The sequence below is a fragment of the Hemitrygon akajei genome, chromosome 11, assembly GCF_048418815.1.
Source record: "Hemitrygon akajei chromosome 11, sHemAka1.3, whole genome shotgun sequence".
Lineage (NCBI taxonomy): Eukaryota > Metazoa > Chordata > Chondrichthyes > Myliobatiformes > Dasyatidae > Hemitrygon > Hemitrygon akajei.
Genome location: NC_133134.1, coordinates 73592190 through 73617846, shown reverse-complemented (window position 1 = coordinate 73617846; position 25657 = coordinate 73592190). Strand labels below are relative to the sequence as shown.

Below are 25657 nucleotides of genomic sequence, written 5' to 3'. Positions count from 1 at the left end.
TCAAGAAATGTCTAGAGCATTTAGATCGCCCAGACATTCAAAGCTACGTGACGGCACGGTAGCGTGTGATTAGCAGGATATCGCCGGATATCGGAGTTGTATGTTCCCCGGTTTCCTCCCACAGTCCCAAGGTGTACGGGTTAGGGTTAGTACGTCGAGGGCGTGCGAAGCGTGGCGACACTTGCAGCCCGCCCCCAGAACCACCCTCAGAACGTGTTCGTCCTTTAACATAAAGCGACACGTGACAATTAAAGCCTGTCTTTAAAAGCTTGGGGAGAAGAGAAGGGGAAAACAAAAAGAGAGGGGGAGGGCAGCTAGAGGACTGAGAGAGGGAGGGGAGAGAGAGAGAGTGAGTGAGTGGACAGGGGAAAGTGAGATACTTAGGGACTGAATTCGAGGTGTGCAGAGATGTGGGAAGGTTCGGGGCAGCTGGACTCCACCCAGATAAATGGAGCCTCTGAAATGACACAATATTTTAGAAAAGTCTGTGTAGAACACAGCTTCCCTTTACACAACAGGGGTTGCTGAAGACAGAAAAACGGTTAAAAGGATGTGAAAGACACCCAACTAGAGGACGATTGCTTTACTAACTTCGAAACATCATTGGGTGTCGGCTTGTAGTTTCTGTTGATTGTTAACACCTCTATTGTGAATGGCATTTGATCTCGCAAGTAAGGAACTCAAAGCATACACGGTTGACCAAACGGTCAATATCCGTAACTGATGAGAGGATTCTGTGGGAAAAATAGCAGTTTCTGTCCTGGCTTCACAACCGGGGCCACGCTGTTCTCCTTGCGCAAGGAGCAAGAGTGTGTTATCGGCAACGACAGAGGTTTCCAGGCAGTGTGGGAGTGATTTGTGAATTGCACAATAGTGTGAAGTTTAAGACACTATTGACAGAGCTAAATTCACAATCGGCCAACACGCAACGCGGTGCTTTCCTTCACACAATCGCTGCTCAGTAACATGCACACGGAAAACCAAATGAGAAAGAAAAACAAACAATGGAAGTAATAACATTTATATGTCTTTCATGACATCCACTTTAAAGTACAGCACGATTAAAAAAAAGGTGGGAATGTAGTACAGAAAGATCCCACTACCCTGGTTAGAGCTCAATCCCTAGTGCAACCCTGTACTTCCAAACCGGAAGGGGCTTACCGACTGTACCTCTGCCGCTGCGGCATTCCGCCCAGTCACGGCAGCTGAGGGACGGGGAGGGGAGTCTCGGCCTGGGCACACACGCTGCGGTGGGGCACATTCCCCCGGACCCCGTTGTGAGGGTGGAGAAGTGCAGCCACTGATGTGCCTGTAGGCAACCCTTCAGAGCCAACATTGAAGGTGGAGTCAGGTGAATGTGCAAACGTACAGCACAGGAACCACCATGTCTGTGCTGAACATGACGCCAGATTAAATTAATCCTGCCTGCCGGTGGATGGTCGATATCCCTCCATTCCCTGCACATCCCACCCATAAGCCTGTTGATCACAACCACCCTATGTGCTTTCAACACCACCCCCTGCAGCCTGTTCCAAGAACTTTCTCCCCCACCCCCTCAAATGTACAGTCGCCCTCTAGCATATTTGCTTTTTCCCCGGTGCTGAGGAAGGGTCTGGATCCGGAGCATTGACTGTTTATAGTCCCTCCATAGATGCCGCCCAATGTGCTGAGTTCCTCCAAGATTTTATGTGTGTTGCTCAAGATTTCCAGCATCTGCAGAATCTCTTGTGTTTATGATTTGACACTTCTACCCTGGGGTAAAGTACTCGTCTACTCCAACTATGCCTATCATAATTTTATGAACTCCCCTCAGCCTTCACTGCTCCAGAGAAAACAGACAACTTAGGATATATTACTGCGGCCACTTTATAAGGTACAGGAGTGGAACCCAGTGTAGTCTGCTGTCCTAGCCCATCCACTGCAAGGTTCAATGTGTTGTGTGGTCAGACATGCCTTCCACATTCCAGTCAATAAAATTGTTGCACCATCAATAACTCTCTGAGACCTGAGGCGAGATATCGGCTTTTATTGACTGGAAGAAAGAACAAGCAGCAATTGACCACCATGCTACATCCTGGAGACTGAGGGCAGGGCTCAGGCCTCAATCGCCTTTATACCAGGGTCAGTGGGAGGAGCCACAGGAGCAGTGAGGGGGGCGTGTCCAGACAGGTATATGTAGTTCACCACAATGCCCTTCTGCACACCACTGTTGTTTGTTTCTGTCGCCTTCCTGTCAACTTGAACAAGTGGCCATTCTCCTCTGACCTCTCTCAATAACAAGGCATTTTTGCCCACAGAACTGCCACTCATTGAATTCTCTGAAAACTCTAGAGACTGTTGAGTGTGAAAATCCCAGGAGATCAGCAGTTTCTGAGATACTCAAACCACCCCACCATTCCACAGTCTAAGTCACTTAGATCACATTTCTTCTCCTTTTTGATGTTTGGTCTGAACAACAACTGAACCTCTTGACCATGTCTGCATGCTTTTATGCAGTGAGTTGCTGCCACACGATTGGCTGATTAGATACCTAATAAAGTGGCTACTGAGTATATCTTCTTTTGAAGCTGGTAGACATTTTTCTACCCCTATAACCTTATCCAAAATCTTCAAGCTCCTCTAATTCCAGTAGTCCTGGCTTCCATTACTCTGCCATTGAAACTATGTCTTCAATTCAAGCACCAGAATTCTCCCCACCCTTACACTTATATAGGTTGATAGGCCTGGATGTGGCGAGAAAGTTTCCTATATTGGGGGAGTCTAGGACCTGCCTCAGAATAGAAGGACATCCCTTTAGAACAGAAATGAGGAGGGATTTCTTTAGGTTGACTGTGGTACAGATGGTTGTGGAGGCCAAGTCACTGGTATATTTAAAGTGGAGGTTGATAGTTCTTGATTAGCCAGGGTGTCAAATGTTACGGGGAGAAAGGAGTTGAGAGGGATAATATTTCAGTCGTGATGGAATAGCAACTTCACCACGGACAGTCCCAAGCCTGGCTGTGAAAGGTGGAGGGCTGGGTATGGGGTTAGTAACCCCATCCTGTTAAAACCCAGAGCCACAGAAATACCAACAGAAGCTCCAATGACCTCATCCCTGGGACAGGAAGGATCATCACCCGGAAGCTTGAAAGACTGACCCAAGACAGGGGACTCTGGTGAGCTGCCGTCAGCGGCCTGTGCCCCATAGGGGTGATGGGCTTAAGATGGTGATGAAATGGTGGTGCAGACTCAATGGGCCAAGTGGCCTAATCTTGTTCCTATGTCTTAAACCTCTCCGGCTCCTGCTTCTCCTCTGGACAAAGTGTTTGGTCGAGGAATCACAGAGGGTTGTGATCAGCAGCTCAGTACCTTGTGCAAACCAGCCTCACCCCATCGTCTCTGTGTACACTTATAACAGTTTAGGATGATGGAGGGGGGAGGGAAGAGGAATCTCATTGATAGGGTGGGCATGAAGAGCCCGTTTCCAATTGTGGGAGAGTCTAAGACCAGAGGGCACAGCCTCAGATTAAAGGCGTCCCTTTAGAACAGAAATAGTGAACCTGTGGAGGCCAAGTCATTGGATGTACTGAAGACAGAGATTGATAAGACCTTGTTGGCATGGGGTTAAGGATTATGGGGAGAATAGGGCTGGGGAAGAGATCAGCTATGTCAGTGGGCTCTGACCATACTCCTGTATGGTCTGAACAGTAGAATCTGGGGTGGGGAGAATTAAAAATGGGACGTGTGTAGATGGATGGCTGATGGCCTCCAAGGGCAGAATGGCCCATTTCCCTCTCTACGACTAAGAAGGATTTGAAATGCCAAGCACATTTCAGCCAAGAGAAGATAAGTAATGGTGCTGCTATCTCTCCTCATGCCCACACCAAACTGTGGGCTCTATTGTGTTGCTGTTATCAACTCAAACTCTGGACCATCTCTGCCCAATGTCATTGTAGCAGTCAGCACAACCTAGCTAAAGGCTTCCTGGCTTCTCACAGATGATGCCCTGATTCACAAGACGTACTCTACAGGACAGCTGGGGTGAGCCACTGCTGCCTGGAGTGGTAGAAGTGCAAGAAGACAGGAGGCCGCCCGCATTTCAACTGGTGGGTGCAACATGTGTTCTGGGTAGAGGTGACTACCCGTTTCTGATCCTCATTCTCCCAAACCAGAGCTGCCACGGGCCTTTAATTGTGTCCCCCTCCCCAATGCACGCTGGTGCTGGGGTGTATTGGCGTAGCGCCTCCCGGGACACGCCACTCCTTCTCCAGCCGCAGCTAACATAAAGACCACTGCACACACACACACACACACACACAAAATGCTGCAGGAACTCAGCAGGTCAGGCTACATCCGTGTATCGGGTTCAGGCCCCTCTTCAGCACTGGAAAGGAAGGGGGGCAGAAGCCACAACTAGGGGTCTGCTTCGGCGAGCACCTTCACTCTGTCTGCTGCGAAAGGCAGGATCTCCCGTTGACCACTCAGTTCTACGTTGGTCAATGGCCTCTTCTACTGCCACGACGAGGCCACTCTCAGGTTGGGGGAGCAACACTTCATATTCCGTCTGGGTAGCCTCCAACCTGACAGCACGAACACTGATTTCTCTAACTTTCAGTAATTTCTCTCTCCTCTTTTCCCATTCGCAATTCTGGTTATCCCTTCACTTCTCCTCACCTTCCTCAGATTCCCCTCTTCCTCCCCTTTCTTTCATGGTCCACTGTGCTCTCCGATGAGATTCCTTCTTCATCAGCCCTTTACCTCTTCCACTCATCACCTCCCAGCTTCTTACTTCACCCCCCTCTTCCCCATTCACCCCTCTTCTTCCTCACCTGGTCTCAGCCATCACCTGCCAGCTTGTACTCCTCGCCCTCTCCCACTTTCTTATTCTTCTTCCCCTTCCTTTCCAGACATGGTGGAAGTCCCAAAGTGCCGACTGTTTATTTATTTCCAAAGATGCTGAGTTCCTCCAGCTTTTTGTGTGTGTTGCTCCAGATTTCCAGCATCTGCAGCATCTCGTGTTTAGAAAGATCACAGTGACAGAGGAAGTGTCCTGGAGTGGGAGAGCTGGTCAAATGGAGTGTGAGGTTATGGTCGGCCTATGGAGGTTATCATTTACTACAGTCTCAGGTGGAATCCAGCGGATCCCACATCTCTGAGCCACAGGCATGGGGTCTTTAGCTTCTCCATCATGACCTGAGGCTACCGGTTTAAGAGGATGGATGACTGAGGCACATCAGCTCAACAAACACAAAATCCATGAGGAACTCAGCAGGTCAGGCATGGAGAGGGATGAAGAGTTCAGGAAGGGGCTCAGCCCAAGATGTTGACTCTTTATTCCTCTCCATAGATGCTGCCCAATGCAAACCTCCACCCGCGTTTGCATTTCCAACGTCTCGCATTTATGTGCTGGGGTGGTGGTGGTGGGGAGATGAGATTGACCTATTAACCTTTTGCCCCAGTATCTTCCTGCTTTCCCTTTTCATTCTGGGGCTTACGTGTTCATGGGGGGATGGGGGGTGTTGGAAGGGTTTGAATAGAATCACCCTCTGTCCCAGGTCCCATCATTGTGTAATCATAATATTCATTCTGTTTGCAAGTGGATTGGGAATTTCAAAGTAGCCGGTTGGGAACTTGGTTTCCCTGCTAAGGTAACTCTAAGGCTGAAGGAAGTCTTGCTCTTCAAAACAGGATAAAGTAAAAGTTTGTAACACTGCACTGAATAATACACTGGTAGAAACACCACAGTTCTGATGCACAGCTTATGTCCAACCCCCATCTCCCCCTCCCCCATAAAGGGCAAGTGGACACACCCAATCCTCAATGGCAGTTGTACCTACATACCCAGAGCAAAGCAATGATTAATCACTCACTTCCAGGCTCGACATATTGGGGAGGGGGAATGTCAGAGAGAGAGAGAGAGAGAGAGAGAGAAAGAGAAGATGAGGGGGAGAGAGTGTGGGGAAAGAGGAGAGGGGAGAGGAAGGAGGGGGGATGAGGAGAGATGGGGTGAGAGAGGGGAAGAAGAGAGAGGGGGAGAGGGGGAGAGGGGAAAAAGGAGGGAGCACAAGAATGGAAAGAATGGAGAAGAAAAAAAGTGAAAGATAAAGGAAAGAGGTAGAGGGGTTGTTGGAGACAGGAGATGAGTAGATTCAAGTGAACACAAACCATGAGATGTCAGAATGATCTGACGGACCCCTCCCCACACAGACGGTTGAACTCAATAAGTTATCCACAGATGGTCAGACAGGTGTTTCTGGAGGTCTGTGGTGTGCGCGGGATTAACTAGGTTTAAATCAAGGAGCATTTGGAGGAACTGCTTTTCTGTGGACTGTCCAGCGGAGTCTTGGAGCCAGGAGAACCGATGCCCTAGGGTTGGTAGAAGATAAGATCAGACTCAAAGGAGACACATAATCCATAAATTGAGATTTAGAAAGCCATCAGCTGTTGCGTAACAACTCCCTCCCAGTTGAGATTAATATTTTATTTAGAGATCTGGCACAGAACAGGCCCTTCCAGCCCAACGAGCCACACCGCCCATCCTCCCACCTGTTTAACCCCAGCCTAATCACAGGGCAATTTACAATGACCAATTAACTTACTAACCAGTACGTCTTTGGACTGTGGGAGGAAACCTTCTTGGTCATGGGAAGAGCGTAAAAGCTCCTTACAGCTAGAATTGAACTCCAAACTCTGATGCCATGAGCTGTACCATGATGCCCCATCAGACATCAAACCATCAGAGCCAATGCACCAGATACTGGAGGATCTCAGATGGTCAGGCAGCATCTGTGCAGGGAAATGGACAGTTGACATCTTGGGTTGCAATCCTTCATCTGGACCCCATCCATCTCCCTCCATAGATGTTGCTTGATCTACTCAGTTCCTCCAGTGCCTTTGTGGGACGATGCACAGGAGCCTGAAGATATACACTCAACACGTTAGGAACAGGTTCTTCCCCTCTGCCATCAGATTTCTGAATGGACAAAGAACACCAGCTGACTTTTTGTCCTATTTTTGGACTAAAATCGTTTTTATATGTTTCTTACTGTAACTTGTAGTAATTCTTTAATGTATTGCACTGTACTGATGCTGCAAAGCAACATATTTTATGACATATGCTGGTGATATTAAATCTGATTCTAATTCTAAATGTGTAGTTTGTGTTAACGGTCGACACAGTCCAAAGAAGTGTTGGGGGCAGCCACAAGCGTTGCCGTGCTTCCAGTGCCAATATTGCACGGCTACAACTTACTAACCTTAACCCATATGTCCTTTTGGAAAGTGGGAGAATGTACAAATTCCTTACAGACAGCAGCGGGAACTGAACCCCAACTGTGGTCGCTAGTGCTGTAAAGCTTTAGGCTAACTGCTATTCCACTCCAAGTTGTAGCAGAGGGTGGTTCTGACCCAATGACCTCCGGGTTATGGCCCAGTGCAGTTCTGCCGTGCCACTCTGCCTGTGTGCATGGGGTATCCACAAGCTGGGCATGGTGCCAGTATCTTCTTATGCAGACTGAGGAGCAGGCAAAGAGGGAAGGAGTTTGCAGAAAGAGAGCAGCACAGGAACAGGCCTTTTGGACCAAGATACAAAGATTAAACCCAATCCTTTCTTCCTGCACATGATCCATATCCCTCCATTCCCTGCACACTCTTATATCTGTCTAAAGCCTCTCAAAAGCCATTATATTAAATCCTTTCTACCATCAGCCTGGCGGTCTGTTCTGAGCAACTGACACTTCCTGTGCTGGGAAACCCGACGTCTGAGACTCCAGGGGCCAGGGACTGGAGGCGGCCTGTCCTGGACAGAGAAGCGGGGGAGGGAGAGTGCAAGGATTGGACGTGGGGGGCGTTGGAGAGGGGGAGAGGGAGGGGAAGGGTGAGAAGGGGAGGCAAGAGGAAGCAGAGGGAGGGGAAGGAGTAGAGAGGGAGAGGGAGAGTAGTGGGAAAGGGGTTTGTTTTGTTGTTCTTCTGCTGAACATTGTAGGCAAGCTATGTTGGCACAGAAAGGAGTGGCAACACTTGCAGACTAGTTGATCCTTGCGTGTGCTGGTTGTTAATGCGAACAACACATTTCTCTGTGTGTTTTGACACACATGTGATAATTATATCTGAATCTGTATTTTAAACAAAACAACTTCCCTGCTTTCCTTAAATGCATGCCCTCTGCTACTTGACCTTTCTAACCCTGGGAAAAAGAATTTGGAATGTGTTTGGAGTGTGGAAGAACATACGGGTTAGGGTCAGTGAGTTGTGGGGATGCTACATTGGTGACAGAAGCATGGCTGCCCAGAACAATCCTCACTGATTTGATTTGACAAAACGACTGATCTCTCTCCATGTACCGTACAGCTGATCTCTAATTTAGATCTGACTGCCTACCCTAGTTATGCATCTTGGAGTTTTAATAAAGTTCCATCAGGACTCCCCTAAGTCTGATGCTCCAGTGTGGCAACCTGCGAGCCTTCTACACGCGGGACCGCAAGATGATGCACTGTATGGATGTCAAAGAAGGCGTAAACTTACCGACTTCTTGCTTGATTTTATCAATATATCCTGAGCCAGGGTCTGGAAAGCCTATTGGAAACGAGAGGCAAATGACAATAATAAATAAATAGGCAGACATAAATAAACCCTCCCCATCATCAAGGACATCTTCAAAAGGCGATGCCTCAAGAAGGCAGCATCGATCGTGAAGGACCCTCACCATCCAGGGCATGCACTTTTCTCATTACTACCACGACAGAGGAGTGAAGACACACACTCAAAGTCTTAGGAACAGTTTTGCCATCAGATTTCTGAACGGTCCATGAACATTACCTCATTATTTGTCTTTCTCATCTATACTCACATCATCCTGCAGATGCACGGCAGACAGCATCACTGCTTGGAACAGAAACTTCACTGAGGTGGGCAGGAAGGCTCTACAACAGGCAATCAAAACTGCAGAATGCATCATCGGTACCGGCCTACTCACCATCAGGCAGGTGCTGGAGAAGGGCCAGATACATCATGAAGGATCCCACCCACCCTGTTCATGAACTGTTCATCCCACTCCCATCAGGGAGGAGGCTACCATCCACACCAGGACCACCAAACTCAAAAAGAAGTTTCTTTCCCCAAGCAGTAAGGCTGATCAATACCTCCACCCACACTAACCCAGCCCTCTACACCCACCAACACCACTACTTCATCATTTCTTGTCAGTCACCTTGTGTACAGACACTCCTGTGCCTAGCATCATTTTATGGACATACAATCCAATCACGTATACAAGTTATCTTATGTATTTATATTTATTGTGGGTTTTTTTATTATTGTGTTCTTTTGTGCTGTGATGGAACAAAAGTAATCATTATTTCATTCCCCTTTACACTTGTGTACTGGAAATTACTTTAAACAATCTTGAATTTATTTTGTAGCTTATGGTAATTTTTATGTGCAGTAGATTTCCAGTTAATTGGGACACATTAGGACCAGTGTATTTTGGTGCAATTAAGCGACTGCCAAATTAGCCAAAATTTCATGGAAACAGCTAAAAAAGGTATTAAAAAACACAAATTAGAATGCTACCAATACTACTACAGTATTATAAAACTGTATTAATTCCTAACAGTTATCGATGGAGAATTCATCCAGTGTACGATTGACTGTAAATAGACAAGATCAGTGCAGACACCTGGTGCAGATAGTAGAAAGCCTTTAAACACAACCTTTGATGATTGCATCCTCTAAATCTTCATTTTCATTGTAACATTCAAGAAGGTTGTCAACACCTTCAAATTTTTCATAGTTCCTAACTTGAAGTAGTGGAACTGTTTCATTTTCACTCCCGGCTGTTTCTGGCATCTCCAAGCCTGATTGTTAGAAACCCCAGTGAGCAAAACAGTTCTGAATTGTCTCGCGGCTTATTTCTCACCAATTATCACAACTAGCGCTAGTTAGAAGCTGTTCAGCAACATTCTCCCGTCCAATTAAACAAAGTATCCAAAATAAACAAAGGGAATCCTGGCTATTTTCTGGATTTGTTTTTGTTCTTTAAGAGTTGTCCCAAATAAGCAGCTGTCCCAATTAACCGATGACCCAATTAACCAAAATCTTCCATATTTAAATGCACTGCTGCCACAAATTTCATGACATAGTCAGTGATAATAACTCTGATTCTTCGTTCTGGCCCTGATTTCGCAAATCAGGAGCATCAGCATGCCACTTGGCCCCTAAATTTTGTTCTGCCATATCTGATCCATTCCATCACCGAGTTGACTCCACTTTCCTGTGTTAGTCCTTCTCCCTCGCGTAACAATCTAAAAAAATGTTCAAAGGTTCTGCTTCCTGTACTTTTGGTCATTGAAACCTTTCTGATATTGAAAGGCCTAGGGTGCACATGAAGAGGATGTTTCCTATGGGGCGGGGTTCTGGGACCAAAGGGCACAGGTGCAGAATAGCAAATAAGTCCCATTAGAATAGAGATGAGGAGAAATTTCTTTATGCAGAGTGCAGAATCTGTGGAGGCCAAGTCACTGGATATATTTAAAATGGTTGATAGGCTCTTGAATGGTATGGGCATCAAAGGTTACCGCAAGACCATTAGAATTAGGCCATTTGGCCCATCAAGTCTGCACTGCCATTTCATCATGGCTGATCCAATTTTCCTCTCACCCCCAATCACCTGCCATCTCCCCGAATCCCTTCACGCCCTGACCAATCAAGAATCTGACCTTTCAACCTCTGCCTTAGATAGACATAAAGAAATGGCCTCCATAGCTGCTGGGGCAAAGAATTCCACAGATTCACCACTCTCTGGCTGAAGAAATTCCTCCTCATCTCTATTCTAAACAGACACCCCTCTATTCTGAGACTGTGTCCTCTGGTCTTGATTCTCCCGTCATAGGAAACATCCTCTCCACATCAACTTCGTCAAGGCCTTTCACTAGTCAATAGTTTCAATGAGGTCACCCCTCATTCTTCTGAATTTTAGTGAAGATAGGCCCAGAGCCGTCAAATGTTCTTCATAAATGTTCTTCAGGTCACTCAATCCATTCATTTTCGTGAATGTCCTTTGAACCCTCCTCAGTTTCAGCACATTTTCTTAGGTAAGGGGACCAAGACTGCTCTCAATGCTCAATTGAGACACCAGTGCTTTATAAAGTCTAACAATTACATCCTCTTGAAATGAATGCTAACACTGCATTTGCCTTCTTCACTGCAGACTCAACCTGCAAACTAACCTTTAGGGAATCCCGCTCAAAGACTCCAAAGTCCCTTTGCATCTCAGTTTTTTGTATTTTCTGTCCGTTTAGAAAATAGCCAATCCTTTCATTTCTCCTACTACTGTGCATGACCATGTTCTTCCCAACATCGTATTTCATTGGCCATTTTTTGGCCATTCTCCTAATCTGTTAAAGTCCTTTAGTAGCTTCCCTACTTCCTCAAAACTACCTGCCTGTCCATCTATTTTCATATTGTCAGCAAATTTTGCAACAAAGCCATCAATTCCATCATCCAAATCACCAACATATAACACAAGAAGAATCAGTCTCAACACAGACCCCTGTGGAACACCAGCAGCCAATCAGACTCCCTTTATTCCCATTCTTTGCCTCCTGTCAATCAGCCACTGCTTTATCCATGCTAGAAGATTTCCTCTAATACCATGGGCTCTTAGCTTGTTAAGTACCTTGTTGGCACCTTTTTAAAGGCTTTCTGAAAATCCAAGTACACAACATCAACCGATTCTTCTTTGTCTATCCTGCTTGTTATTTCTTCAAAGAATTTCAACAGATTGGTCAGGCAAGATTTTCCCTTGAGGAAACCATGCTGACTACAGCCTGTTTTATTACATGCCTCCAAGTACCCTGAGACCTCATCCTTAATAATCGACTCCAACATCTTACCAACCACCGAAGTCAAACTAACTGGCCTACAGTTTCCTTTATTCTGCCTCTCTCCCTTCTTGAAGAGTGGAGAGACCTTTGCAATTTTTCAGTCTTCCAGAGCCATTCCAGAATCTGGTGAACCTTCTCTCTAGTAATGGTGACTTCACACACTTCATGACCCCTGACACCTGGAACATCCACCACACTGCTAGTGTCTTCCACAGTGATGCAAAATACTTTATTCAGTTTCTCCGCCATTTTCTTATCCCCCATTACTACCTCTTCAGCATCATTTTTCAGCGGTCTGATAACTACTCTTGCCTCTCTTTTGCACTTTATGTATCTGAAGAAACTTTTGGTATCCTCTTTAATATCAATGGCTAACTTATTATCATATTCCATCTTTACTGTCTTAATGATTTTTTCATTGCCTTCTGTTGGTTTTTAAAAGCTTCACAGTCCTCTGACTCCCCACTAATTTTTGCTCTATTATCTGCCCTCTCTCTGGCTTTTATGCTGGCTTTGACTTCTCTTGTTAGCCATGGTTGTGTCATCTTTCCTTTAGAATACTTCTTCCTCTTTGGGATGTATATATCCTGTGCCTTACAAATTGCTTCCAGAAATTCCAGCCATTGCTACTCTGCTGTCATCCCTGCCAGTGTTCTTTTCCAATCCATTCTGGCCAACTCCTCTCTCATGCCTCTGTAATTCTCTTTACTCCACTGTAATGCGGATACATCTGACTTTAGCATCTCCTTTTCAAATTTCAGGGTGAATTCCATTATATTATGATCACTTTCCCTTAAGGGTTCTTTTACCTTAAGCTCTCTAATCAATCCTGGTTCATTCCACAACACCCAGTCCGGAATAGCTGATCCCCTGGTGGGTTCAGCCACGAGCTGCTCTAAAAGCCCATCTCGTAGGCAGTCTAGAAATTCCCCCTCCTGGAATCCAACAACCAATCTGATTTTCCCAACTTATCTGCATATTGAAGCCCCCACAACTATTGTAACCTTGCCCTTTTGGCGTGCATTTTCTATCTCCCGTTGTAATCTGTTTGCCACATCCTTACTACTGTTTGCAGTTCCCAACTCCCATCAGGGTCTTACTACCCTTGCAGTTCCTTAGCTCTCTCCACAATGATTCAACACCTTCCGACTCTATGTCACCTCTTTTTAATGATTTGATTTTGGGGAGAAGGCAGGAGAATGGGGTTGAGAGGGATAATAAATCAGCCATGATGGAATTAATGCTGGAGTAGACTAAGTTGGCTGAATGGCCTAATTCTATGTCATATGGAAAGTACTCCTAGACTTATGACTGACAGAGAATTGCTCCCTTGTCTAGTGTCTCAAATTTTGAGACAATAAGACCATAAAAACCAACACATTTGGCAATGAATTCCACAGATTCACCATTGTCTGGCTAATGAAATTCTGCCTCATCTCTGTTTTAAGAGTCGTCTGAGGCTGTGCCCTCTGGTCCTAGACTCATATTATTGGAAACATCCTCTCCACGTGCACTCTGTCTATGCCTTTCAATATTTGTTAGGTTTCAATGAGATTCCCTTCCTATTCTTCTGAACTCCAGCAAGTACAGGCCCAGAGCCACAAAATGCTCCTCACACGTTAACCCTTTCGTTCCCAAGATACTTCTTGTGTACCTCCTCTGGGCCCTCTCCAATGCCACAAATCCTTTCTTGGATAAGGGGTCCAAAACTGCTCACAGTACTCCAAGTGTGGTATGACTGATGCCTTATAAAGCCTCAGCCATACATCCTTGTTTCATATTCTAGTCCTTCCAAAATTAATGCAAACACAGCATTTGCCTTCCTTACCACCAATTCAACCTGAAAGTTAACACTTGGGGAATCCTGTACAAGGACTCCTAATTCCCTTTGCACCTCTGTTTTCTGGATTTTCTCCGGAAGATTTCTTAGAAAATCATCTACACCTTTATTCCTTCTACCAAAGTGCAAGACCCTACACTTCCCTTACACTATCGCCATGGTAGTGTAACAGTCAGTGCCATGCTGTTACAGCCTGGGTTTTGGCATTCAGAGTTCAATCCTGGTGCTGTCTGAAAGGAGTTTGTAAGTTCCTCCCTGCAGTATGTGTGAATTTCCTCCTGGTGCTCCAGATCCAGCCCCACAGTCCAAAGATGTACCGATTAGTAGGTTAATCGGTCAGTGTAAATTGTCCCGTGATTAGGAAACGGTTAAATCGGGGGTTGCTGTAGGTGCAGCTCGAAGGACCAGAAGGGCTTATTCCACACTGTATCTCTGAATAAAAATAAAATATTCCATCTGCCATTTCTTTGCTCGTTCTCCTAATTAGTCTAGATCCTTCTGCAGACTTCCTGCTCATCAACACCACATTCCCCTCCACCTGTCTTCATACTGCCTGCAGACTGGGCCACAAAGTCCTCAGTTTAGTCATCCAGATCACTGAGACATAACGTGAAAAGAAGTGGTCTCTTCATTCATCTAAATTCCTGTGAGTACAGACCCAGAGCCATCAACACGCCTCGCATGTTAACCCTTTCATTCCCAGAATCATTCTCGTGAACCTCCTCTGAAACCCTCCCCAATGCCAGCACGTCCCATCGCAGACGAAGAGCACTTTTTTAGATTAGCATTGATCAGCTCCACCTCTCTGGGTGACTAACACTGAGCTCAGGGTATCAGAGAGGATCTTCAGATAATGCCCTGGGGTCTTGCACATCCGCCTGGAAATAGCAGTGGAGGGCGTGAATGGACTTAAGGGCAATCCCAGACTAGGTTCGGACAGGAGCCAGTTAGTCAGTGTGCACAGGGACCAGTGGGCAAGCCAGACTCAACGCAGATCACAGCGAGGAGCGGGGATGGGGAAGGGCAGCCTTTGTCTCGCTTCTGACTCAACAGGAAGTGGATTCCCTTACTTGAAACAAGGCTCAGTTCCCCAGGAAAAAAGCCCTGGTTATTTTAAACCCCATTAACCTTTAGTAAACAGTTAACGGAGGAATGAGAGAGAAAGAAATAACATACTTGCATGCTTCTGAAATGTAAACAGCAAATTAACCACACCATAGGGTACTGTGCAAAAGTCTTAGACACATACACATAGCTAGTGAGCCCAAGGTTTTTGCTCAGTGCTGTAATAATTTTATGTGTTGAGCTGTACTGCTGCCGCAAAAAGAAAATTCATGTCATATATGAGTGACGATAAACGATTCAGATATGGGTCTCTATTGTGGGAAGGGGGCAGGGAGAGGGCAATCATATCTCTGAAAAGGGGAAGGGAGATGGGAGGGAGTGGGAAGCAAAAGAAAGAGATTCTGTAATGATCAATAAACCAATTGTTTCAGATCAAATGACCTTGCTGCCCCGGTGTCTCAGGGTTATGTGCGTCTGCACCCACGCCACCCCCTGCCCCTGACATTCCTTCCCTGCCACCTGTCCCACACCCCTCCCGCGGTGCATCACCCACATCACTGCCAATGTCCTTTGCTCCCACCAGATATAAATTCGCTCTCCATTCCACATTGAGAAAAGCCTCAGACTTTTGCACAGGACTATATGAATGTAGACGGATGTGGAAACTGAGCAAAGGGACACACCCAGGGCCCGTTGGGTTCCACATTCTGATTTTAATCAGGATTCACCCTCACATCACACACTGTAGGAAAGCGGTGCCATAATCTTATTGAATAGTTACGTTCCTCTACAATCGTATTTTGAAATATATTTTTCACCAGGTCATGCATGATTTATGTTTCCTTTCAGAGTCCTTCCTTGTGTGTTCCGATACTCCTGCAGCTAGAGTCACTTATGTACAATCAGTCTATGCATACACTCAGTGCCCACTTTACTAGCTACTTTCTGTACTTAATAAAGTGGCCACTGAGTGTACGTTCGTGGCCTTCTGCTTCTATAGCCCATCTGTTCCAAGGTTTGACATGTCGTGCATTCAGAGATGCTCTTCTGCACACCACAGTTGTTATGTGAGTTACTGTCTTTCTGTCAGCTTGAACTAGTCTGGCCAATCCCCACACCCCCAACCTCCACTACTTTGTCCACTTTATCATTTCCTCTCAGTCACCTTTAGTACAGACACTCCTGTGCCGAGCATCACTTTATGGAGATACACTCCATCTCTGTACAGCTCATAAGCCAGTTTACATAATTATATTTATTGTGTTTTTTATTATTATGTCTTATCTTATTGAGTTTTTTTTCTGCTGCATTGGATCTGGAGTAACAATTATTACGTACTTGTGTACTGGAAATGACATTAAACAATCTTGAATCTTATTAACAAGGCATTTTCACCCACAGAAATGCCACCCACTGGATGGTTTTTGTTTTCTCGCACCATTCTCTGTAAACTCTAGACACCATTGTACATGAAAGTCCTGGGAGATCAGCATTCAACAAGATACTCAAACCATCCCTTCTGGCACCAACAATCATTCCACGGTCAAAGTCACTTAGAACACATTCTGATGTTTGGTCTGAACAATAACTGAACCTCTTGGCCATGCCTGCATGCTTTAGTGTAGTGGTCACCAACCTTTTTAAGCTCAAGATCCCCTACTTCGGCCTTAGTGAAAGGCAAGATCAACCCCAAATCGATTAGTTACACACATGCGCACCGGGGCAGAAAATACCGGAAGCAAAACCCCGCGACCCGGAAGTAGAGATAATGCATGAACACCAGGGGTCACCACCCTTTTTTGCACCGCGGACCGGCCGATGGGGGGTGGGTGTGTTAAAACATGACCAGAATACAGCGGAACTCGAAGCAGGTTCCTTATGTCCAGTCTATTCCACAATTTAGTTTAAATGGCTCTCAGCACTTAGCTGCTATCCCGCTTGCTCACGTTTTTTCCACTGGAAAAAAAACTCAACGTGTTTGTCTTTATGTGCAGGGTGCTTGGAGTCAAGGTACCGAAGCAGTTTTGAGGGCTCCATTGCCTCATTAGACAGCGCCCGCCGCCAGACGCCATGGCCAGGTGCGGCTGTTCCCATACTGGGGACGCGGCGGTCGCAGTCCGGAGAGATCGACTGACCGACCGAGCGAGGAGTGCGACAGGGCACCCACCTGCCCCCCTTGTAGGATCTATCGGCCGACAAAGGTTTGGCTTGAGGGATGACTTTCAGTAGATCGCAGTGAGGTAGCTGCTCTGATACTTACGGAACCCTGAGCCCAAATTGAGTCGTCTGCGAATATTTTAGCACCGGGTTCCCCACAAACATTCAGTTTGCTAAAGAGGTTTAGAGGTGGCGCCCATCTGTCCGCGCTCCAGGCCAGCAGCAACAGCAAGGTGGCCGGTTACCCGAGGTCAACCAGTGAACCCTGGCGCAAGAGTATCACTGCGTTTAAGCAACTGATGACCTCGCGTGGGTTCAAGTTCAACAGTGGGCTGACAGGGAATGAGGAAAGGTGCAGATGAATCACGTCGTTTCATATCGGCCTGGTGGTTGGGGACCACTGAATTACACTGTGTGGTGCGGGGGGGGGGCTACGCACATGCGCACTGGGCAGAAAGAACGGAACAAAAACCCCGCAACCCGGAAACAATCTCTCAACTGTATTTGTATATTTCTTTTTCTTTTTTTTTTCAGGATCTGCTGGGAAAGTCTCAAAGATCGACCAGTCAATCGCGATTGACGGGTTGGCGACCACTACTTCAGTGCATTGAGTTGCTGCCACGTGATTGGCTGATTAGACTTTAGATTACCTGTAAGTGTACAGCTGTACCTAAGAAAGTGGCCACTGAGAATACAATCTAATCTTATGTATATATGGTCACACTCAACAGTTATGTGTTCATTGTGTTTTCATAAGATTGCTTTTATTTTTATTATGTTTTTGTGCTGCATCAGATCTGGAGTAACAATCATCTTGTTCTCCTCGTGCACTGAAGAATGACAGTCAACAATTTTGAATCTTGAGTATACCTTCATCTTGTGTTGATGCTGCAGAAAGGTAATATTCAGGCCTGTGACCACAGTAATTTTATTTTGTTTTAATTATTTAGAGATACAGTACGGTAACAGGCCCAGCGAGCCCACACCATGTGACCAATTAACCTACTAACCCTTGTCACCTTTGGAATATGGGTGGAAACCGGAGCACCCCGAGGAAACCCTAGACAAAGTCCTTCCAGGCAATGGCAGGAACTGAACCTGTGTCGCTGATGCTGTAATAGCCTCAGGGTAACCACTACACTCCTGTGCCATAATACTGAACACAAGGCCTGCTCCTGCTTTGTGTTAACCTCATCTATCCCTGGAATTTAACTCGTCAAACTCCAATAATCTAATAGAACACAGACCATAGAAATCTACAGCATATTACAGGCCCTTCGGCCCACAATGTTGTGCCGACCCTGTAACCTACTCTAGAAACTGCCTGGAATTTCCCTGCCGCATAGCCCTCTAGTTTTCTAAGCTCCATGTACCTATGTAAGAGTCTCTTAAAAGACCCTGTTGTATCCACTTCCACCACCACTACCGGCTGCCACCACTCTCTGTGTGAAAAACTTACCTCTGACATCCCCTCTGAACCTTCTTCCAAGCACCTTAAAACGATGCCCCCTCATGTTAGCTGTTACAGCCCAGAGAAAAAGCCTCTGGCTATCCACACAATCGATGCCTCTCATCATCTTATACACCTCTATCAGGTCACATCCTCCATCGCTCCAAGGAGGAAAGGCCGAGTTCACTCAACCTATTCTCATAAGGCATGCTCCCCAATCCAGGCAACATCCTTGTAAATCTCCTCTGCACACTTTCTATGGCTTCCACATCCTTCCTGTAGTGAGGCGACCAGAACTGAACACACTACTCCAAGTGGGGTCTGACTAAGATCTTATATAGCTGTAACATTACCTCACAGCTCTTGAACTCAATCCCATGGTTGATGAATGCCAACATACCATACACCTTCTTAACAACACTGTCAACCTGCGTAGCAGCTTTGAGTGTCCTATGGACCTCTCTGATCCTCCACACTGTCAAGAGTCTTACCATTAATATCATATTGTCTTCTAATTGGACCTACCAAAATTAACCACTTCACACTTACCTGGTTTGAACTCCATCTGCCACTTCGCAGCCCAGTTCCGCATCCCTACCAATGTCTCTCTGTAACCTCTGATAACCCTCTAGACTATCCTCAACACCCCCAACTTTTGTGTCATCCACAAACTTACTAACTCACCCTTCTACTTCTTCACCCAGGTCATTTATAAAAATCACAAAGAGGAGGGATCCCAGAACAGATCCCTGTGGAACACCACTGGTCACCGACCTCCATGCAGAATATGAACCATCTACAACCACCCTTTGCCTTCTGTGGGCAAGCCAATTCTGGATCCCATGCCTCTTTACTTTCTGAATGAGCCATTGCTTCCTCTAATGCCCATGAGACTTTGGTGGTGACAGACTAGCAAAGTTCCCAGATTATTCGAGGAGCTAAACGACCGGGAAACAGGCCCTTCAGCCTACATATCCATGCTGTCCAAAGGAACATGGATGGGAATAGGGCCAAATGCAGGCCAATGCGACTAACTTAGATGGGACTCTTGTTCAACATGGACCAGTCGGACAGAAGGACGTGTTTCTGTGTTGTATCACTCAATTAAAGCCGGTCCCATCTGCCCGTGTTTGGCCATATCCTTCTAAACCTTTCTATTCAGTTACCTCCGTCAAATATCTTTAAAATGTTGTCATTGTACCCTCCTCTGTCACTTCCTCTGGCAACTTGCCCCACATACGCACCACACTCTAGGTGATGGTTAGATTTTGGATCACAAGGGTTATGGGAACAGGCAGCAACGTAGGACATGGTAGTGTCGCAGTTAGCGTCACACGTTACAGTGCCAGCAATCGAGGTCCAATTCCCACCGCTGTACGTAAGGAGTTTGAATGGTCTTCATGTGACTGCATGATTTCCTCTGGGTAATCCGGTTTCCTCCCGTATTCCAAAGATATACAAGTAAGGGTTAGTGAGTTTTGGGCATGTTTTGTTGTCCCTGGAAGAGTGGTGACTCTTGCAGGCTGCCCCCAGCATATCTTGGACTACATTGGCTGTTGACGCAAACGACACATTTAACTGTATGTTTCAATGTATATGTGATAAGTAAAGTTAATTTTTATCTTTAAACCAGAACTTACTAAATGGTGGAAGAACTGAATGACTGGCTCCTGGTTTTATAAGATGGTGGGGACGATGCAGGGTACAACTAAGCCTGGGACAAGTTTGTTCAGACTGCCATGACCAGTTGGGAAAATGGACTCACCTCTTCCACATTCAAACTGGACTTGGCGCTTGTTTCAAAGAATCGAATCCCATGATCCTTGGCCAACTGGTGTCAAGAGAGTAGGACAAAGTGAGAGAAAAATCATCGGCACAAGAGACTGCAGATCATAAACACTAAAGAACTTGCAGATGCTGAAAATCCAGGGTAACACACCCTAAACATCAACTGATTATTCTTCTCCATAAATGCTGCCAAACCTGCTGAGTTTCTCCAGCATTGTGTGTGTGTGTGTGTGTGTGTGTGTGTGTGTGTTACTCAAAAGATTGCAGATGCAGGAATCTGCAGTAAAAGGCAAACTGATGAAGAAATTCAACGGGTTAGACAACACCTGTGGAAGGAAATGGACAGGTGATCTTTTGGGTTGAGGTCTTCCATTGAGCGCCTCCAGTAATTACTTTTGTTTACTGTCAGATTAACACAGCACATCCTATAGTAACAAAGTTTCAAATTTTATATATTAACCAAAATAAATTTATTTATAATAAGAAATATTTACAAGAATGAACTGTGTGAAGCCTTTTCATTCTTACATTCATAGACCAAGTGTTTAGTGTTAATGCATATTCTAAAACCAATAGCACTTTTATCACTCGTGGGCCCCTGGTGTAGCATACTAGCTAACAATACTTAAGGGCCTTCCTCACCCAACCCAGACCCTCTGTGTCCAGTAATGGTTCTTCCCCACTGAGAGCTTGTGGTGGCTGTGCCAAGCTTCAGTACGTCCCTCAGTATGTACTCCTGCAGCCTGGAACGTGCCAGTCGGCAGCAGTCCTCCACAGACATCTTGACATGCTGGCTGACCAACAAATTTCAGGCAGACCAGAGAGTTGATGATCTGCGTGTGTGTGTGTGTGTCCCCCTAGGAACAGCCTGTATACCCAGCTGTTCGGAATGAACTGGGATACAGGTCCTCACATCTTTCTCCAGACCCTCTTTGCAAACTCACAGCCTGCAAAGATGTCAGCTACTGTCTTGCCCCACCAACAGTCCTGTTGGGTAAGTGCATGCTGGGAGTGATGTTCCGGGCACGTAGGTAGGATCTGAATGGGAGAGGGCCTCTCACCACTATCTTTACACCACTAGCTGTAAGATCAGGGTTCAATGCCCTCTGATGTCTGTAAGGAGTTTGTACATTCTCCCCATGACACTGTGGGTTTCCTCCCACAGTCCAAAAACATTTGGTTAGGGTTAATAAGTTGTGGGCATGCAAGGTTGGCACTGCAATTGTGGAAACACTTCTGAGCATATATTTGGACTACGTTGGTCACTAACAGAAACAATCCATTTCATTATGTTTTGAAGTTTCACTGTACAAGTGACAAATAAAGCACATCTTTAGAAAATCTTTAATCTCGCACACACACACACACTCATACACACACACACGCACACACACAGACACGCACACATGCACACACACAACACTCGCACACGCACACTCACACACGCGCACACGCACACACGCACGTGCACACTCACGCTCACACTCACACACACACAGACACATACACACACTCTCACACACACACACACACACTCACACACACAGACACACACACACTCACACACACACACAGACAGACACACACTCACACAGACACACACACAGACACACACACACACACTCACTCACTCACACACACACTCACTCACACACACACACACACACTCACTCACATGCACACTCACACTCACTGCTGGAGGTCGGGATCAAACCCAGATCTGTGGCGCTATGAGGCAGCAGCTCTACCTACTGTGCTAGCCTGGTTCTTTTCTTTTTGAGAAGTACAGCACAGAAACAGGCCCTTCAGCCCATCTAGTGTATGCCAAAACCATTTAAACTGCCTGCTCCCATCAACCTCCACCAGGACCATATCCCCACATAACTCTACTATCAATGTACCTATCCAAACTTCTCAAACATTGAAATCAAGCTCACGTGGACCACTTGTGCTGGCAGCTGATTCAACACTCTCACTACCCTCTGAGTGAAGAAGTTTCCCCCCATGTTCCCCTTCAACTTCCCTCCTTTCACCCTTAAGCCATAACCTTTGCATGAATTTACCCCATATATAGCACTCATCATTTTGCATTCCTCTATCAAATTTCCTAACAATCTTCTACATTCTAAAGAATAAACTACACTGCCACCTTTACCCCTTTCCCCTTGCTGATTGCCACCCAGTTTCCTGTGTCCTGCACCTTGGGTGTAACTACCCCTCCCTATGTCCTATCTATCACCCCGTCAGCCTCCCGAATGATCTGGAATTAATCCAGTTCCAGCTCTAATTCCTCATCATGGATTGTTAGAGGCTGCAGCTGGATGCACTTCTTGCAGGTGGAGTTGTCAGGGAAACTGGAGCTCTCCCTATTTTCCCACATCCCACAAGAGGAGCATTCCGCTGTCCTGACTGGCATCTCCACTGTCCTAGCTAAGCAGATATCAAGGGAAGGGGAAGAAAAAACCAACTTAACCTAGAGCTTTTCTTTTTGTTTTGCTTTCTCTGACTGAAGCCTCGAAGAGCTAAAGCCTCAAGATCACCACTCTGACTCTGCCCACTCAGACGATCGTCCATTATGCTCGCCCCCCACCTTCCTTTAATTTGCTCCTACTAGTCAATTGTAAACATGGATTAGTTGCTGGTCAAAGCCCTGTGACACTGCCATGACCCCCTGCTGCCTTGTTCTACTCGGGGCAGTGGACCCGATGAAATCCCCTCCTCCCAAACCTCTGATGTCCAGATTGGTCGCTGGTCAAAGCTCTCGTCTCACAAGTTTCCAGTGTATAAAATCACAGGAAGTAAATGGGTTTATTGTCTGAAGGGTCATTAACAGAAGGCACAGAGATAAAATAGCCAGTGTAAGACTCTCAGTGGTGACTAGGAGAAGTTTATTTTCTGCCATGGAAAATTCCGTAGAGAAGGCAGGAGAATGGGGCTGAGAGGGACAATAAATCAACCATGATGGAATGGCAGAGCAGACCCAGTTTTGGCCCCGTGTCTTATGATCAAGAGCTCTCCAATGCCCAGCTGTCACTTATCTTGCCTGCTTCCTTCTCCTTCACTTCCACTGATTTCTGACACACAAAAACTGTTCATCCTCTCCATTGACGCTGCCTGTCTGCTGAGTTCCTCCAGCACTGTGAGTGTGTTACCCTCCACACCAATCTGTGGCTCCTGTACCAGGACACCAAGGAAGGACCCACCTTCTCCGCTTTATCCTTGGGCACCTTCCGCTTGCTTTCCATGTCGCACTTGTTTCCCAGTAACATCCGCTCTACAGTTGCGGAGGCATTCTGCATCGGGGGGAAGCAACAGTTATTGAACACCCCCCCCGCAAATTCTGAATAACTTTCAAGCCTCAATTTGACTACTCCCCCTCCCCATCAGACACAGAATGCTAACGATGCCCGAAGGTGCCCCAGAATCAAAACATGATCTTGTGCAGTAAATCTCTAAGGCACGTAGCCACTAAGTTGCACACAGTTACGGAAAGTTGGCCAATGATTGTGGTGCTGGGGGAAGAGACAGGCAGACGCAAAGTTCAAAGAAAATTTATTATCAAAGTACGTATATGTCGCCATATACTACCCTGAGGGGCGGATAGAGTGTCCAGGGAGGGGTAGAGCCTCCAGTGAAGGGGTTTCCCATGTCCATTCTGGGACAGCTCACTCACCCTTGGGCCCCACCGGACACTCAGCTGTCACCTGTGGTTGCATGCAATTATGGCCACACCCTCGTAAGCCACTTTGACAGGCGGACCTCACCAGGTGAGGGTAGCTGGTGGCCTCATACCCCAGTGAGTTAAGGACATGCCTGCCCTGGCATGCAAAGTCAGCTCTGGCGGGCTGGGCAGATGAGATCGACCGTGAGAACCAATGGCCAAGAAAGTGGTTCTGCAACGCTGCAATAACAGCGGCGGACATGACAAGGTCATCCACTGCAGTCAAGGAAGATCCCAGTTTGTGATCACTGCATTAACACATGCATTACTAAATGGCAATAAATGAGGACTGTGCTCCTGATAATCTAATCTAACTGCTCGTACCACGGGAGCCAGACTTCCAAGGTCGAGGGAGTGGAAATGACCCAGTGAAACGGCTTTTCCACTTTAAAAACTCTCCCGCGCAGGCATCCTGTCATTTGGAGATGATGATCAAGTAATAAATATACACTACCCTGAGATTCATTTTCTTGTGGGCATTCACAGTAAGTACAAAGAAACACAACAGAATCAATTTTTAAAACTACACACAAATAAACACAAATAACGATGTGCAAAAGGAGACAGACTCTGGAGATAAATAAAAATATAATAATAATAAATAATATTGAGAACATGAGTTGCAGAAGTCCTTAAATTTGATGCTGGACAGAGAGAGACACACAAGGTGGAGCACAGGAGGTTTACCAGAATGCTGCCTGGATTGGAGGATTTTCGTCAGCAGGAGGTTGGATAGACTGGGCTCATTTTTCCACGAGTGAAGGAGGTTGAGGCATGGCCTGAAAGACTATCAAACAAGATGCTGGAGGAACTTAGCGGGTCAGGCAGCATCCGGGGGGTGGGGGTGGAGTAAAATGGATAATTGACGATTTGTGTTGAGACTCTTCACCTGGACTCAACCCTAAATGACCGAAGCGATCGGAAGTGGCAGATGTAGGAGAGGTAAGGCAGGTTTCGAAGTGAAGGAGCTAGAAGCAAAGGCCAACGGAGATTGTGGGTGTCACCTCTTTAATGCTCTTCATCCAGTTCTGGATGTTTTCGAACGACTTCTCGTCTGTGATGTCGTAGACCAGTATGATGCCCTGTAGGTGACAGAGTGAGGGAGTTACACACAATTTGCCCACCAATCTTTCCAAACAGTCTTCATACTATGAATTCCGTAGGAGTTTAATGGGTGCTGTGTATACAAGTGACCAGACAGGGAGACAGAGAGAGAAATGGAGAGAAAGGGATGAGAGAAAAATAGAAAGGAGGAAGAGAGAGAGAAAAAAGGAGAGAGAAAGGGAGAGAAAGAAAGCAGCGAGAAAGAAAAAAGTAAACGGGAAAGAGAGAGAAAAAGACAGTACAGGGAGAGAATAGAAAGAAAGAAATGGAGAGAGCAAGGTGAGGAAAAACAAATGGAGAGAGAAAGTGAAAGAAAGAGGTGAAAGAAAAAAAGAAAGGGAGGCGGGGAGAGACGGGGAGATGGAAACGGAAACAGATAGATGCAAGAAATAAATAACAAGAATTTAATGTAAAGGGAACAAAGCCACGTTACCATTGCTCCTCTGTAATATGCAGTTGTGATGGTTTTAAACCTTTCCTGTCCGGCTGTGTCCCTGAAGTTAAAGAGAATGAGGAACATTGATTATTTTAAGCTAACAAAATTAATTTGCCAAGGGCTCGGAGCATCCAGCAACACAGTGATTACATTCCTGGACTAGTATCTGGAGCTTGTGTCTTTCTTACCCACTCATCATAACACAGCAGGCCATTTGACCCATCCTGCCTATGCC

General features: G+C 46.2%; 1 protein-coding gene across 3 annotated transcripts in view; it reads right to left on the bottom strand.

The window, feature by feature from the left end:
* Window positions 1-1005: 1005 nt before the first annotated feature.
* rab13 (RAB13, member RAS oncogene family) overlaps window positions 1006-25657 on the bottom strand; it is a 57383-nt gene continuing 32731 nt past the window's right edge. For 2 of the 3 annotated variants that reach the window (XM_073061125.1, XM_073061126.1), the window contains exons 3-8: window positions 25420-25480; window positions 24887-24964; window positions 23365-23454; window positions 20139-20204; window positions 8503-8553; window positions 1006-6345 (exon numbers count right to left, since the gene is read on the bottom strand). In XM_073061125.1, the coding sequence (XP_072917226.1) occupies window positions 6268-6345; window positions 8503-8553; window positions 20139-20204; window positions 23365-23454; window positions 24887-24964; window positions 25420-25480 (424 nt within the window). In that variant the 3' untranslated portion in view covers window positions 1006-6267. The remainder of the gene's footprint in view (window positions 6346-8502; window positions 8554-20138; window positions 20205-23364; window positions 23455-24886; window positions 24965-25419; window positions 25481-25657) is intronic. The other variant, XM_073061127.1, reaches the window with a different exon arrangement.